At 37.1% G+C, this 17955-nt stretch overlaps 1 protein-coding gene across 1 annotated transcript in view; it reads right to left on the bottom strand.

Moving 5' to 3' along the window:
* Positions 1–3454: 3454 nt before the first annotated feature.
* The window catches only part of LOC145694420 (uncharacterized), a 26891-nt gene continuing 12390 nt past the window's right edge, over positions 3455–17955 (bottom strand). Inside the window, exon 2 of the mRNA XM_081770624.1 lies at positions 3455–3649. Coding sequence (XP_081626750.1) covers positions 3580–3649 — 70 coding nt within the window. The 3' untranslated portion in view covers positions 3455–3579. The remainder of the gene's footprint in view (positions 3650–17955) is intronic.

Here is a 17955-nt window from a genome sequence, read left to right as displayed (position 1 = left end):
ATTTACGATTTGGTTTCGGAAGGGGCTTTTCCTCTTTCGGGGGGGGGCTTTGCCTGAAAATGTGAAAATTCTGCAACATATTTCATATACTTTACTATAGTAAGTAAGATTTCGGGGGGGGGGGGGTAAATCGGGAAGCCCCTCCCCTAAATACGCCACTGCCTATGGTAATGATAAGGTATTGTAGTTTTCTGTCGTTTCGGGTGAATATTTCATTCGCACGTAAGATTGCCCATCTGTGTATCGACATATAATGAATGTCCTGTCTGTCAGCTATTAGACTCGACAACAATGACCTGATGCCTGAGACGCTTCGCGAATGTTAATGTTTTAATTTAACTGCGAAAATGTAAATAGCAGCGTGGTATTGTAATTGCTAAAATCATACTGCTACTGAAAAAGGCGTGTCTGTTATAGTTCGACAAACGCAGTACGATTTATATGTTTGTCGAGTTCCGTCAGAAATGTCACATACACTATTCTTCATTTTATCTCATTCTGTATCACAAAGGATATGAAGTCACCTATCTTGGTATGCAGAACACAATAATAACCTTCAAATTCATTGAATAAATAAGATTTCTTTGTTCATCTCACAGAATAAAACTTCAGTTAATTTGTTTAATTCAGTGAAGTATTCTTTCAAGGTATAGCATGAAAATAAACATACACCTTCAATACCTGTTCGTTTTACTGTAGGATTTGATGGTGCTATTCTTCTGTTAATTTAATTGTGTGGAGTTCGTTCACACTTCTGAGTTCAATGTAAAGGATTTTTACAGTCTCCCCCTCCCCCTAAAAGGTATAAGCAACAGAGGTGGATCTAGAAGATGAAAACTGAGGGTGAGAGCCAGAATCCAGACCATAGTAGGTGTATCATGAGATACTATACACTTTCAAAATATATAAACAATAGCTTAAATTAGACCTATTTCCACCCCTAAAAATTGGGGGGCTTGATCCGCCACTGATAAGCAAGAAGGGAAAGGAACTTAATATTTCCGTAATTAGTATTGTAAAATTTAGTTGTACCAATCGTGGTTTCTCGTTATGTTATTCACAGACTAGTTGCCTAATACAGTGGGACTTCGATAACTTGAAGCTGTAAGCAATAGGGGGAAAAAATTCGAATTATAGGGCCTTATGCAGAGTCGTTTTGAGGTCTGATTAATGCCCTACTATGGGTTTGACTAACGAATGGTTATCAAAAGTGTATTCAGAGACTCTGATTAGAACGTAGTAGTTGACGAAGTTAATCACATAAGACTAATTAATCTAGAGCAGAGGGTTCCCTTTTAGTCACGGTTTAGCTTGTGAGACACAACATTTCGGATTTCGGATTTCATATATTTTGATGTTTACAAACTACGCATGCGCACATCTACTTTTCCGTAGTTGCCACATTTATTTTTCTCACCCGATGCATTGGGGTTATATGAGTTAATCATACCGAAATCATCATTTTAGTTGTACTCAAAGTAGACTCTGAATACCAAAAAGTGCACCTTCCTTAGTAAAGAGTTAGTATGCTACTAACTAGTCTGTTACTAAGACTCGATTAACGAATTCTCTCTGAATACCGCCCATAGAGTTTTTCGAGTAATCAAGGTTCGCGTTATCAAGGTGGCTGCAACAAAAAATTCGAGATATCGAGGTTTCTCGTTCCTCATTAAAAGTGACTATATAACCTCTATAGCTCGAAGTTCTGAAAGTTAATTAAATTAAATAATATGACTAGTAAAAATAAGATAATGTACATCAAGGTGACCAGACGTCCCGTTTTAGCCGGGACAGCCCATTATTTTCAACCGTTGTCCCGTTTTATTTTCTGATTCTCAAACGGGACACCTAAATGTCCCGTTTTTAAGCAAAAATGACCCAGGTGTTCCGTAATTATTATTCAAAATATGAATGGCCAATGCAAATTCTACACTCTTCCGTACCAACACTCATTGGGAAGGTTCAGCTGTGTCTGGGACCTCTGAATATTCAAATGGGAATTGAGTGTTCTGTGCTTAAGTTAGAAACGCTGTGTTATCATTTTTACTTGTGTATTTTGTAAATTAAAAACACTGCTGAGTCCCAAAATGCAATGTGGAATGCCCCCCTCTCCGTCGCCGTTTCGTATGCGTCCCGTTTTTTGAAAGCAAAAGCTCTGGTCACCTTGATGTACATGCATTGTTTTTTTTTGGGGGGGGGGCTTTGATGTCTAGAGATGAGTAAAACACAATTACAATGCACATTAGCAACAATGACAATTACATAAGAGAATAGAGTTATAGCTTCGATTCTCTATTGAGGTCCAACTGTATTAATATTTTGTGAAATCTAAAAATGTCCTTTCTTCTTTTCTCAAAATGTCTGTCACATGGTAACGTAAGGAACTGTAGTTACTTTAGCGCCATCTATATTCCTCTTTGGAACGTTTCGAATGAGGAGCGTAGCTTTATATTTCATATATACGAGGATAATCTCAAAAGTAAGAATTCCAAAATGTTGGGGACACAACAAAACTGTTCGTGGGGCTGTTGGCAACTCTGATGTGTTTTTGTTTCTCCATTGATTCCCAAAACAAAGTCTGCGCGAACCTTAATCAGATGCTCAGTTTTGGACTATGTAACAGCCATTTGTAAAACAGTTCCCGCTTTGGCGCTACCGCCAAGTGTAAAGTTCGCTCAGATATTCGGTTTTTGAACGTCAAAAGCGTTAAACTAGTTTAAATTCATCACCAATTGACGGAAGTGTATGAGAAGCCAAAAATCCTCATGTCAAAAAATTGTCAAAAAAAAAAAAATCCTCAAGTGCTGTAGGGAGTTTATAGCTGGTCGTATTGAACACGACAAAGAGAAAAGCAGCGGGGGGCTATCAATTTTTGACAAGACAGTTGCGAAGGTTGAGCAACCAGTGACTAGGACCTGTTTGCTAAGTTGAAAGGACATTTGCCTGGAAAGCGCTTGAGCAACGACGACTGTGAATGAATAAGTTAATGCTTCTCAAACAGATGCTAGCGAGCTGATATGACATGGACATACAAAAAAAAAAAAAAAAAAAAAATGCCTACAAATATACGCCGACCAAGATGGTGATTATGTAGAGAAGTTGACAAATGTACACACTTAAATATGATGTATACACTAGTCAGGCCCGTAGCCAGCCCAAAAATTTAGTGGGGCGGTAGAAGTTAGGGGGCTCGACCCAATCATATTATACTTCATCACCATATGCATTTGCAAGCCTACCGTGAAATTTTATGGCAGCCAGCCAAGGTTTAGGGCGGGGCCCGGCCCCCTTGCCCCCCCGTGGATACGGGCCTGACACTAATGGAAAAAAGTTTCTTTGTATTTCTAAAAAAAAAAAAAATAGATTTTACTTTGGGGATTACCCTCGCACTAGTGTACTTAGGTAAAAAAGGTGTATTGGTTAATCAATAAAACTTGAATAAAATATCTATAAATTTATACATAAAAATGTTTTTAATTTACCATAAGCTTATTGTAAATAATATTAATTATATTGATTTTTTCTTATTGGAACAGTTCAATACTTTGTAAATTGAAGCTTTAATCTTTGAGGTCGAGCCTATCTGTTGGCTGGAGAAAGGCCAAACCGTAATGCAGGTAGAAGTTGTGACAGTTGTTGTCCATTGTACCTGAAAAGACAGAAAAGAAAATATGTGAGTCATTATATACAGGGCTTTTCTTAACTTCATTTCTCTAACAAACTTCCAAAAACAGTCTTCGAGTCAAATTTACACTACAAAGAACAAGAATACGTATGGAAATGGAAGAGAGTCGGGTAGAGCCTATATTTAAAGATAGGCTTACTATTAAACATTCATCTGATGTAGGTGAAGAAAAATTCGGTGAGGATTTGAGACCGGGATCTCCGGATTCTGAGACAAGAACGTTAATTACTTTATTTTTTTTAAAAAAAATCAACTCTTATACTCGTAATTTTGAATTTCTATTAGCATAGGCTTTCTCACAGAAAATTTTGTCCGGGAGGACAAGGGCGAGCAAGGTTAGTGTAAAGTAGGGTGACCAACCGTCCCGTAAAAACGGGATTGTCCCGTATTTTCACTACTATTCCCGGTGTCCCGAAAAATTCTACCGGGACGCTAAAATGTCCCGTATTTACGTACATTCGGTACAAAAAACCTTTTGAATCGCTAAAATTTCCTAATTTATATTATTTTTTCTAAGCAATGTGATTATATTGGAATATGTCTAATTACTGAGCAACGTCATTACGACGTTTGCAATATTGGATGTGGTGGCTGCACTGTTTTCCCTCCTAGGCCTCCCCACTCCGAAGACAACAGTGCAAGGGGCTGAAAGTCTTATGGGGAACAAATGTAACCTGTTTTTACTCTCAGTTTGGGTGCATTGAGGCGCTGTCATCAGTACAGTACAGTGTTTCCGTGACTTGACTAATACCCCTCTAAGATGTAACACTACGAAAGGAGAACAGAGGTATAGAACTATAAAAGTACAAGTAAAAATAAAATAAAATAAATAAATAAAATCAGTTGTAAGTGAAATAATGTTTAAAAGTAAGAAAATTCAAATAAAAGGAGTTGGAATCCGATGCTGAGAGTAATTATAAATCCTGTCGATGACAGATTTGAGCGCTCATATATTTTTAGTAATGTTTTCAAATATTTCATTTTCTGTTAGCTGCTGATAGTTACTTATGTAATTAATTCCACGACCTTTTCAATAGGTTTTAAAACGAAAAAGTGTAAATTTGCCCTTTTTGTGAGATACAAAGAGAGAGAGAGAGAACGGAGAGGCTAAAAAAATATATTTAGGGGAGCAATCTATCCAGAAATAAAAGGTGTCCCGTTTTTTCTAGTTGACGATTTGGTCACCCTAGTGTAAAGGGACAAGTTTTGCCGATAGATGGCACTACAATCTTCGTATCTCTCCCATATATTTTTTATCTTTCACGAAAATTTTACAATTTCTCTTACAAATTTCAACCTAGAGACTTCAAATTTTTAGGAAAGGAACTTCATAACAATCCGTGCCGATTTTTTTTTATCTAGAATTTTCTTCATTGTTGAAATGGCTTGATTGTTGAAATGAATACCCAAACCTTTAACATTGGAACTGTTTCAACAGTGAAGAAAATCCTAAATAAAAAATCGGCACGGATTGTTCCCTTTAATAGGTTATGAAGTTCCTTTTCTAAAAATTTGAAGTCTCTAGGTTGAAATTTGTAAGAGAAATTGTAAATTTTCGTGAAAGGTGAAAAATACATGGGAGAGATACGAAGACTGTAGCGACATCTATCGGCAAAAACTTGTCCCTTTACACTAACCTTAAGGGTGTACTCAGGACCGGGTGCTCCATCATATATATGTAACACATATATTTGCACTGGGAGCCAAGTTTCGAGGGGGCGGCAAGATCTGTTATAACAATATTATTTAAAATAAATATTTCTGGTTGAAATCAGACTTCATGATGATGGTAGTTAAATTTACTAAGCTGACTTTCTATTTGAATACTACCTTCATAAATCATGTTTAGGTCGCATTAGTTTAAGGTCACATGGACAGTACTAAAGCAAACGATCAAACAAATCCCAGCATGAATTGCTTGATTGTTGTCAAATATAAGAACTCAAATCTCGAACGGTAGCAAACACCTGCTCCATTTAGTTAGTTATCACAGTTTTGATAATAAAAACTAGTCTTGTCTTTGTCACAAACAGGTTTCTTATCATTGAAGGTGGATTTTTTTTTTTTTTAAATTTAACAGATGTAGAAGGAAAATCAAGAAATCAAGATAAAAGAGCAAGTTGGACTAGAATTGCAAACTGATATATTGAGATTGAAGCTCGATATTGAATTCGATAAAAACGATTGATATCTTTCCTCTGTAGGTGTTTGCTTCATTCTTCACTAACATAAAAAGAAAAAACCGGACACAAGAAAACTGTATTTGTAGAGTTTAGACCTTTCTGAGTGCGAGCCCTCCCCCTTCGTTGTTCATGATGGAATACTTAAAGTCGTTGCTTTTGAGATTTGTTTTTTCTGGAGAAAGGAGGTCGGCAAATGGCGCCGTTGCACGGGACGGCAAAGTGCCTAGGACCGGCCCTGGGTGTACTGGACCATTATTTGCTACAAGAGGTATCGTGCACACAAGTGACACATATAATCGCAATTTCATTTTCCTCAGTTTTGGGGAGGGTCGGTTGCCTAATTCCAGATGGGTGAAGTCCTCCCGAGAGATTTCCTGGAAGAAACTGTACCGATCTGAACAGGGCCAGAGAAACAGAAATATCGAAGGCAGTTATCGAAGGCAGTTGCATGCTTTTCAGAGGGACTGGAGCCCCTGATAGGTATTTGTCTCATGATCTTCAGCTTAATTCCTTAGATAGCTCGACTACACCGGCAATCCTTAGTCTGTGACTTCTCTGTACCTATTTTAATATCGTGCCCTTTTAGGCTAAAACAATGATTAAGCTTTAAACGCCTATTGACACACATCTGCGTCATGGCTTTCTACCTTCATAGCTCAGCCACTAATTAAGGCACGAAGATAATTTTGGTATCAATGTGTTCACGAAGGATGAAGCTCTCCAACGACATGCATTTTATGTTTGTGAAGAGTGCCACGGCAGAGGGAGGGAAGGGTAAAATCGAATTTTTATTGTTTTTTCATCAGTATTATGGGGGCATCCTCCCTCCCCCCTTGGGAGTACAGTCATAATTTTTTTTTATGCAAAACAATAAAGTAGTCCCCTATACGATAATACCTCGCAAAAGTACTTATTGGTTATGTGTGTGGAATAGGGGAGATTCAAAGTTGACCAATTTTGGGTGTTCAAGGCCTCCCAAATTCTTTTTTTTTTAATATATTTTTTCCGGATTTTTCTCTGTCTTCTTCATCGTCTTCTTCTACGAATAAAGTGTGAATTGCATAAGCGTCACCTCGTTGGTATCTGTGATCCATAAGCTTTCCAACAATGTATGAATCATGATTCAGTGATAACTAGGGGGAGGGGGTCACCAGGCCTGAATCCGTGAAGGTCTTCAACCGCCCTTCGAAAATGATATACCTAGCGTTTTTAATTAGACATTTGGTTCTGAACTTTTTTCTCGCCTTGTATTGTAGCAATGACTACTACGTTTTCATACTATTGTCAAAAGAGTGTTGCCTACACATGAGCTTCATTTTGTCAGCGTAAGGTAATTATAAGGGTTGCCAGGGCTTCCCAAATTCTACTTTTAAAATATTTTTTATTTTTCTATTTCTTCTTCTTTTTCCTCTACGAATAAAGCGTGAATTGCACAAGTGTTATTTCGTAGGAATCTGTGATCCATAGGCTTTCCAACAATGTATGAATCATGACTCTGTGATAATTATGGGGATCACTACGGCCCCTAATGTGAGTGTTTACGATTTCGTTGAAATCCCGGTCAGCGTTTAAAGGTTAAAGCAACTGAATGATAATGTATGAATTGATGGAATGAGAGAGTGGGACGGAAACGGGAGTACGTACCCCGAGAAAATCCACAGACAAGATGTTGTCCACCACAAACTTACTTGGCCTAGGATCGAACCAGGGACCCCACGCACTAGAGATAAATGCTGTACCACTGAGCCACCGTGCCTGCCGTTGCGTAAGAACTTCTACAGTAGGAACAATTTTGTTTTTGCACTAGTTACACTAGTTCATTAAAGAAATCTACCGAAAAGGTTCATTACAGGAATGTACTTAACAAGTTGTTCTGGCGGAAGGGAAGGGGGGGTTCAGGACGAAATTCTACACACAAAATTAATCGTTTGAAAATTGCATCTAGCGGAATGTTGCTAGCGAACACACTAATATATATGGTTTGGGTACAAAACCTCGCGGCCAGAACCTCGCGGCGACAACCTCGCGGACCAAAACCTCGCCTGGCCAAAACCTCGCGGCCCAAAATCTCGCCAGGCCGAAACCTCGCCTGGTCAAAACCTCGCCACCCAAAACCTCGCGGGACAAAATCTCGCCGGGGCAAAACCCCGCCTGGCCAAAACCTCGCCGCCCAAAACGTCGCGGGGCCAAAACCTCGCCACCCAAAACCTCGCGGGCCAAAATCTCGCCGGGCCGAAACCTCGCGCCCCAAAATATCGCCATACCCAAAATCTCGCCTGACCAAAATGTAAATGTTCCAACAGATGATAAGGATGACGGTATAAAAGACGCTGTTTCAGAAGAAGTATCACGGGTATTTGACCAAGACCCGCGATACCATATGGAAATTCTATTTCTGTATTAGGGGATTTCAATGTGAATGTAGGGCGACAGGATGTTTTTAAACTGGTTATAGGGAAAGAAAGTCTGCATAAGGAAAGTAATGACAACTAACGGGGTTAGTTTCGTGAACTTTGGAACATCCAAAAACTTAAAATTTTAACAAAAATCTAATAATATTTATGAAAGTATGAAATAATATATGCGTTTTTACGACGTCCCTTGATGTCCTATAGGTTAAAGGAGACGTAGATGACCAGGATGAAGGAAATGATCGAATAAAGAAAGTGGGAGGAAACGGAAATAACCCAAGAAAGCCCACGCACACGATGTTTTGTATCTTCTTCTTCTTCTTCTTCTTATTATTATTATTATTATTTGTAATGTGGAATTGCATATTAAGAAACACATTGGGTAAATTTTAAAGAAAAGTCTCATTCGCGGCGAGGTTTTGGCCCGGCGAGATTTTGGGTGGCGAGGTTTTGGCCCGGCGAGATTTTGGGCGGCGAGGTTTTGGCCCGGCGAGATTTTGTCCCACGAGGTTTTGGGCGGCGAGGTTTTGGCCACGCGAGGTTTTGGGCGGCGAGGTTTTGGCCACGCGAGGTTTTGGCTCGGCGAGATTTTGTCCCGCGAGGTTTTGGGCGGCGAGGTTTTGGCCCGGCGAGATTTTGTCCCGCGAGGTTTTGGCCGGCGAGATTTTGGGCGGCGATGTTTCGGCCGCGAGATTTTGTCCGTATCCCTATATATATATATATATATATATATATATATATATATATATATATATATATATATATATATATGTAAAATCACCTACAAGCAAAGTCACCCGAAGAGAAGGGTAAGTTGGGGCCCAGCCTTCCTTGACTGACGAAAATGTAAACATAATATAGCAAACCACGTATATTAAACGTTCGCTACCGACACACACAAAATAATATACTTCCAAAATGTACGAACGTCTCATATTTGGGACGCATTGGTGTTCACCAAGGACCAGCGTCCCATATGTGAGACGCTCGGGCTCGTCTGTGGGTAAGGTAATTTTCTTATGACCGGTCTATAGTGGCGGTTTATGTCTATGAATCGGTCCCTCATAAAATCCGCTGTGTCCCATATATGGGACGTTGGTAGCCAACGTGTTAAATACCAGAAATACTAGAAGTAATATAGGAACCATTGAGATGTCCGCCCTAGAAAATTTTCTTCGGGCGCTACTGCCTACAAGAATGAGTTAATCTTAAAATTTCAGATTTCCAATGTAGCGAGAGTGAAATTGTACTACCTCTTATACTGCGGTTTGGAACTTTGAAGTCAATTTTATGTAAACAATTTTCATTGTAAGATATATTTTCAAGTACCTTTTCTATAAAAACCATATTATAATTTTTTCTTCTGTTTGTAAGTTCCTCTAAACCCTATTATTATTATTATTATTATTATTATTATTATTATTATTATTATTATTATTATTATTATTATTATTATTATTATTATTATTATTAATAATAATAATAATAATAATAGTAGTAGTAGTAGTAGTAGTGCAAACAGATGCAACCTGAAAGGAGACATCGTTAACAATTGCTTAGCACGACAACGTGGTGAAGCAGCAGGGGGGCCAGGTATGCCATCTGGTGACAGCAAACAAAGGCCGATCAGAGAGCCACAGTTCAATGATAGGCAAAGGTTGATGTAACATGAATTTGCTTATAAGTTCAAAAGATGTCTCATCAACGAATGGGGTAGTCCTTCCAGCAGGTTTCGGCCGTCGATCGCGGATGAATACTGTTGTATCCTGAATATGGTTTATCCTTCCGCGACATTGGTACTCGTATTGTAAGGAAAACGGCCACAATGCAGCCCAAGAGCATGATTGACCCACAAAGGCATTACGCAGCCATACACCCGATTCGAACGAGCGCGTCATACAACGGACTGCAAGGATAAACGACTGGTGTGCATATCTCTGGCGTATCTACGGCCACCTCCTGCACACTGGTGTAAGCAACGGAGGTTGTTGCACAGCGCCCAGTGTTCTCATGAACAATTATATTTCTTGTGGCATATTTATACGGCGTCAAGTGACTGCACACTATAGGGATGGGAGACTACAATGGTGTCGTGAACGTCACTCATTGAGAAACAAATTGCAGAAAATCTTATTTCCAGACAAATCTCGCTACAGCATCATGATGGTCGTATACGTATCTGGCGCTACCGTAACACGCGACTGGGCGAAGCGACACCTGTATTTTGCATCACTAAGTCAGTCTTGCACTAGATGTAATGGTGTGGGGTGCCATTGGACCGTGTGCCCGTTCGTATCTTTTACACACTGAAGGACACTTGATCAGGACCAACTATAATATGGTTGGATTGCCCCCCCCCCTACATTTTGGGGCTGGCTACAGGCGTGCCACTATTGTTACATTCCTGGGTTTATGATCATTTTCTGTCAGTAGAGGACGCTGTTTTGGCCACATCCAATCAAAATGACGAACTCCGATTGCACTCATATATTTTATATCCAGGCCAATCACTTTGTTTAAAAGAATAATTTCTAACTCGTTGCCATTGGACAGCATAGTCTGCTTCTCACTTTCGTAGTATATGGAGCAGGCAGAGCAACTTGACAACTGTCGAAGCAGTTTTGGCAGGTTAACAAGAATACTAATAACTACTGTTCTAGTGGTGTTAATGAACACTAATAACTTCTCGCAACTGATGTGGTGACTAGCGCTTGCGCTTTTGGTGCACAGGGTCCCAGGTTTGAGCTCCGATGGGAGAGCTTTGACATTTGAACGCACTACGGTGCTTCGGACCCCATCTTAAACTGTTGGTCCAAGTAACGTACAACCACGATGATTCTGAAAAGAGACGCTAAACTCGAACCTACCAAACAATGAACACTAATTAGAAACAGATGCAACATGCAACGAAATCACGGATAGTACAACATTTGAGTGTGCCAAGCTTACGATACGACATAAATCATTGCTATTGGAAAAATCTTGATGGAGAAATTTACTGAATAGTAGTTTGGGTCTATGATTTGAGTAGAGATGCAAGGGCTCGAGCAGGGGCGGATCCAGGATGGACTTCTGGGGGGAGGGTCGGTCAGTAGTAATGCTGCTATTTAGAGCTAGTTTCAAGAACTGCAAACTTTTTATGGATGGGTTTATTTATATATAAAATAAGAAAGTTTCCTCTTCTTCGCCCCGATCGCCCCCCCTGGGCTGGAGAGAGAAAATGGAATTTGGATTAGGATTAGGGATTAGAAACGGCTTTCGGCATCTATGGCCATGTTAGCCGGTCACGTACGAGGGATGACATCCTTGGGAGATTACATTATACGAGGAATTGGAGAGGAAGAAAGAAATGTGAAGGAAAGAAACGGCCTGGGACCTATGTTAGGTACCATCCCGGTATTTGCTTGGTGTGAATGAGGAAAATCTCATTCAGCATGGCTGGCTTGAACAAAAAACTTACACTTTTATGACGTGCTCCCACCGGGAATCGAACCCGGGAACGACAGAGAGAGAAAAAAGTCCTTCTATAGAAAAAAGCCGAAGTTCTTTCCACGAGATTTTTACCTTAGGAAATTTTGGGCTTTTCTGAGCATTTCAACTTTTATATATATATATATATATATATATATATATATATATATATATATATATATATATATATATATATATATATATATATATATATAATAATTTATTTGTACTTAACACCCGAAGGCAATTACAAAGCACAAATTGTTAATTTTATAATGGTGCAGAATGTGCTACATGTAAAGTAATTCTAACAACTAGCCATTACTCTTGTTTTGTTCACGTACAGTCAATAACTACCAGATATAATAACAATCTTTACACTTTATTAAGTAACATTTGGAGGCATTTTTGTTTAAATATTGAGCATCTTAATTGAAATATGTCCAGTCCCATAGAATGTATTTTATTGCCTCTATCACATATCCTATACAACGGAGAGTTTTTTGCTAAATTTGTTTTGTTGTCAGGCATATAAAACATTTGTCTGAATCTCAGGTTTTGACGTGGGCAATAGAATGGTAATTTACCTAAGAAAGACATATTATCCTCTTGGTTATCAATACGTTTTTTCAAGTACAATACACATTGAATAAACCTTCTATCCTCCAGTGACAAAAACTGAAACCTCCTGAGAAGTATATTGTAAGATACATAACGACTTGGTATATTATCAGTTTTATAACTAATATATTTTAACATTTTCTTTTGTACCTTTTCTATTTGTTGCTTTGGTTTTTGGTAGTATGGTTCCCAAATTATAGAAGCGTACTCTAATTTTGTTCTTACAAAAGAGTTATATAAAGTTAATATTGTTTTTATGTTTTTAAAATGACAGCACGATCGTTTAATAAATCCAAGCATTTTAAACGCCTCATTTGTTTTGATATCCAAATGATATGTAAACTTTAGATTTGCATCAAACCATACTCCCAGATCCCTGACAACTTCTTTCCTCTCCAGTACTTGATTCCCTATAATATATTTAAATATAACAGGTTTCTTTGTGATTGAAAATGTTACAACATTGCATTTTGAAATATTGAGTTCAAATTTGTTTCTTTGACACCATTCACTCAACCTCACCAGATCTCTCTGTAATTTTTCACAATCATCTCTTGTAGAAATTTGTTTGTATAATTTAGTATCATCAGCAAACATTAGACACGAAAAATATTGGAACTCTTCAGGTAAATCGTTTATCATAATTAAAAATAGCAAAGGCCCTAAATTGGATCCTTGTGGTACTCCAGAATATACAGAATATTGTTTAGATTTACAATTATTATATGTTACATATTGGATTCTGTTGCTTAAATATGACTTAAATAGTCGGATTAATTCATTTGAAATACCAAATCCTTTAATCTTTTTAAGAAGTATTTCGTGATTAATCAAATCAAAGGCTCGCTTAAAATCTGTATACACTACATCAATTTGAGACCTTACGGTAAGAGCTTCACTAATTGCTTGACTTATATTCAACAAATTTGTTACTGTTGATCTATTATGTCTAAAACCGTATTGGGAATCAGAGAGATATCGTGAGATGTGATTAAACAGGTGTTTACAGATTACTGATTCGAATATTTTAGCTGGAGAAGAAATCAAACTTATCGGCCTATGGTCTTGTATTAATTTTACAGGATTATATATATATATATATAATTTTATATATATATATATATATATATATATATATATAATTACAGTGCTTTCTACTTTTCTTTATCGCACTATAACACGAGATAACATAAGAAAAAAAAACACGAAACATTCAAGAATTAAAGAAATATTGGTTACTTGATAGAAAGAAAAAGAATGGTAAATGAGCGAAATGAAATGAGATTTCTTAATTTAACGTCCTACGATAATGCTCTTTACCTTAAAGAAACAGATGATTAAGACAAGACAATGATTATGGAAGAATTGGTGGAATGAGAATATGGGAGGAAACGGGAGTAAACCCGTAAACTTACTTGGCCGGGGATCGAAACATGAACCTCAGGCACCAGAGGTAAGCGCTTTACCACTGAACTTCCGTACTAGCCTCCCCGGCAAATGAGGGGACGCAGTGGGTTTTCTAATTCTAACAAATTGCTTGTAGAGCTTTTGAGAGTAATTTTCAACTACTAAAAAAATGTTTTAGTAAATATTTTAATAATATTAGTAATACGTAATCTGAAAATGTAGTGGTTAGATTTCTTTTATCAGCAGTATTGTTTAAAATTTTTGCATTATCTAAAACTTTAATTAATCACATTTCACGAATCAAAGATACATGTTATGAAGATTATAGGCAACAAATTTATCAATTTGTATTCATAACATTTATTGAGGTCGTTAAAATTCAACAGGAATACAGTTAGGAAATGAACATACTCAATTGCCTCTTTCCAGCATCATCACATGATATAAAACAGAAAATATGAAATCTTTTAGTTTAACGTCCCACGATTATATCCTTTACGCTAAGGGGGACGATGATTAAGGCAAGTGAGTGGTGATGCAAAAATTGGTGGAACGAGAAAGTGAGAGAAAACGGGAGTACCCCGAGAAAACCCACGGGCACGATGTTGTCCACCACAAACTTAGTTGACCGGGTTTCGAACCGTTACCACCATTAATCTTACATCATTCCCAAAACTGCCGTTAATATCTTTAATTTCGTAATCTGAACTTTTATTATTCTAGATTCTAATAGAATATTTGAAACTCACAATAGTGTTTTTAGACGGAGAACAAAATCGAAGCGAAATTTTATACCAAAGCTGAAATGGTATTGTATCTATTTCTTTGTTTATGATATCCGTTTCTTCCCTCCCAGTTTGAAAAAAAATGAAATCTTTGAGTTTTACGTCCCATGCTTATGCTGGTTAAGCTAGCCTCGAGAAAACCCATGAGCACGGTGTTTGTCCACCACAAGGTCTCCACGGCGCGAACTGGGATCGAACCAGGGACCCCAAGCACCGGAGGTGAACGCCACCGCGCACCCAACTCTCCCAGTTTGAATTTAAGCAACCTGTAAAAGACATATGGCAAGTTATGTATAACTTGAAGACACTAGAGGGGCCGCGGTGGCTCAGCGGTAGAGCGTTCACCTCTGGTGTATGGAGTCCGTGGTTTGATCCCAGCTCGCACTAAGTGAACTTTGTGGTGGACAAATACTGTGCGCGTAGGTTTTCTCGAGGTTTTCCCGTTTCCTTCCACTTCTTCATTCCACCATTTTATTCATTTCTCATCATCGCCGTCTCCTTTAGCCTAGCCGGTATAAACTGGGACGTAAAACTTAAAGATTTCATTTCATTTCATTTTATTGAAGACACTGGATTAGGTACTTAGGCAACCCAACTGACACAATGTGTATGTTAGGTTGCATACTTTACACTTTCTGGTATCCGAAGAAATGTCAGTTTGAAAATCAATCTAGCAAGCCATGACGGAATCTTGTGAATCACAATTAATGAATGTTGTCAAGACAATTCTTTTTACTTGTAGAATGCACTACGAGGAAACAATTGCGATACTTAAATTTAAAAAGTTACAAAAACCGAAAATTAAGGCATTTTCCTGAAGAGAAGCCGGCTTTTTATGGGAAAAGAACCTCCATTCCAAAATAACGGATTCTTTCGATCTCTAGGTTTCAATCTAATGATGAGTGATGAGTTTCTTCTAAATTGCACAAGTAACTTTTTTAATAAATACTTTTTTAATTATCAATTCAAAATCTGGCATAATCTATATCTTTCTAAAGAAGTTTGAAGATGTTGCTTTGAGTCTATTTGAATTTAGTTCACATCTCTTCAGTGTAGAATATTACTTAATTTAATGTAAGAAAATGTGGCGAGAAAATTTAGGAATACAGGTGGAATTTTTTAAAAAATGTAATTGATGTCATTTTAATTTACAACTATGTTATAGCATATAAATATTTTTAGTTATATTTGAAGAATTGAGTTATAAATATGTTTTTGATGCCTACAGTGGCTCTGTGGTAGAACGCTCGTTTGTAGTGTGAAAGGATTCTGGTTTGATTCGAGACTATGTGAGTTTATGGTGAGATGACATCCCGACTGTAGGTTTTCAAGCGATTCTCCTCCTTCCTCCCACGTTTTCATCCCACCAATTTGTTCATTATTATTCAGTTCAGTAACCATCCGTCTCTTTTAGCCTAAAGGGCATAAGCGCTGGACGTTAAATTCAAAGATTAATATCCTAATTATAAAAGGGAAACATGTCAGTCTGTCCGTCTTGGTATCCTGGAATGTTATACAACTTTCTTTAACAGATTTGATATGCTGGTTGCAGAAAAAACAATATGCACAATAAGAATTCCATACAGTAAACGGCAAATACGTGTCTTAGTGCGTTACGGAAATTTCTAATAGTAAAGAACCACGCTAAAAGATGGCGTTATGTGCGCTATCACTTGCCTGTCTGACGCTAATAGATGTCGCTATTTGAGGGATTGTTGTATATAACAGAGTTCGTAAATAATTGCATAAAACATATGGTATCTAGCTTTTAGCGTGGTTGGTGCGATAATTCAGAACTTTACTTTTTACAATGTTGTACCTACATTTAAACAGCTGGATATTTTAATTAAGATCGATTTTAACCTACTGTGTACAGTGAGCTGAAATCTTGTACGCAATACTAGTTAATATAATAATAATAATAATAATAATAATAATAATAATAATAATAATAATAATAATAATAATAATAATAATAATAATAATAATTATTATTATTATTATTATTATTATTATTATTATTATTATTATTATTATTATTATTATTATTATTTGTAAAGATCACTGTCACTTAACAACGAACGAAATAGTGACAGAATAGTTGAGTGTTGTTCGTTAAAAATTTACTCGAATGTTTTTATACGATAAAATAGTTTTTTTTTTTTTTTAAAGAATCCTAATATGTTTTACATTAAATTTTACTCGAAAGTTCAAATTAATGATAGGCAATTAAGATTGTTGTATTCTTTGCACATTTACCTTAGAAAATCTTTTGAATTTTACGTCTCACGTTTATGCCGGTTAGGTTAAAGGAGACGGTGATCATGAGTAATGAATGAAATGGTGGAATGAAGAAAGTGGAAGGAAACGGGAGAATCCCGAAGAAACTCACGCACACGGTGTTTGTCCATCACAAAGTCCACTTGGCGGGGGCTGAGTTCGAACCCAGAACCCCAAGCACAAGAGGTGAACGCTCTACCACTGAGCCACCGCGGCTCCACATTTACCTTATAATTACAATCTTTAAGAAAATAACGTTTAACTTATCTCAGAGGTTTGTTGCAGAATCTCATAATGGTTGCTAAACAGATATTGATTTTTTGATGTGATAAAACATATCAAGGCATAGATATGGCTTCTTTAACGTTCTTCATCATCACGTGAGATCAGAGGTGTACGCATGGGGTGGATTCTGGGGTTTGTACCTCCCGAAATTACGATTTTCTAGTAAATTTACTCTAATTTTGGAGCTGATTTTACAAATTTTAATATAATTTAACCTCATATTGAATTTGGACCCACGAAATTATTTGGACTCCTCACGAAATAAATTCCTGCGTACGTGCCTCTCTAAGAGATCTCGATCGAATTCCAATGGAAACTACAAGTGCTCATATCATATTGTTTGAAATGATACAACAATTGAAATTTTCATTGTCATGTTCTTTGTTTCTTTTCTTTTAAACAAAAATTAAACAATTTGTTCTTTCTTCAATATTAAAAGCATGACAAATATCACTCAAACAACTACTGTACCAGATATTTTCAGGACGATGGAGTATACATATCAAGAAAATAAATTATTCTATTAAAGTCTAAGGAGAGCAAGATGGTCCAATGGTGGAATAATGAGTTTTAGGTCTTTTGCAATTCTTAGCGTCTTAATTGGTCTACACACGGAATTTCAACTTGTACAAATGAAGAAATCAAAATTTATGGGGGTCAAAGTTTTGCCGAAAATAAACATAGTTTTAAGCATTTTAATTTTTGTCTTCGAATTTAATGTTAGTCCCAATCTACAAGTCTTAATTAGTCTATAAACAAAATTTCAACTTGCACAAAGAGTCTAAACTTAAGGGGGAGTCAAAGGTTTGACGAATATATTACATAGT

This window comes from Thermobia domestica, chromosome 9 (genome assembly GCF_964235325.1).
Source record: "Thermobia domestica chromosome 9, izTheDome1.hap1.1, whole genome shotgun sequence".
Classification (NCBI taxonomy): Eukaryota; Metazoa; Arthropoda; class Insecta; order Zygentoma; family Lepismatidae; genus Thermobia; species Thermobia domestica.
Note: the sequence above shows the minus strand (reverse complement) of the source record. Positions and strands in the feature narration are given on the sequence as shown.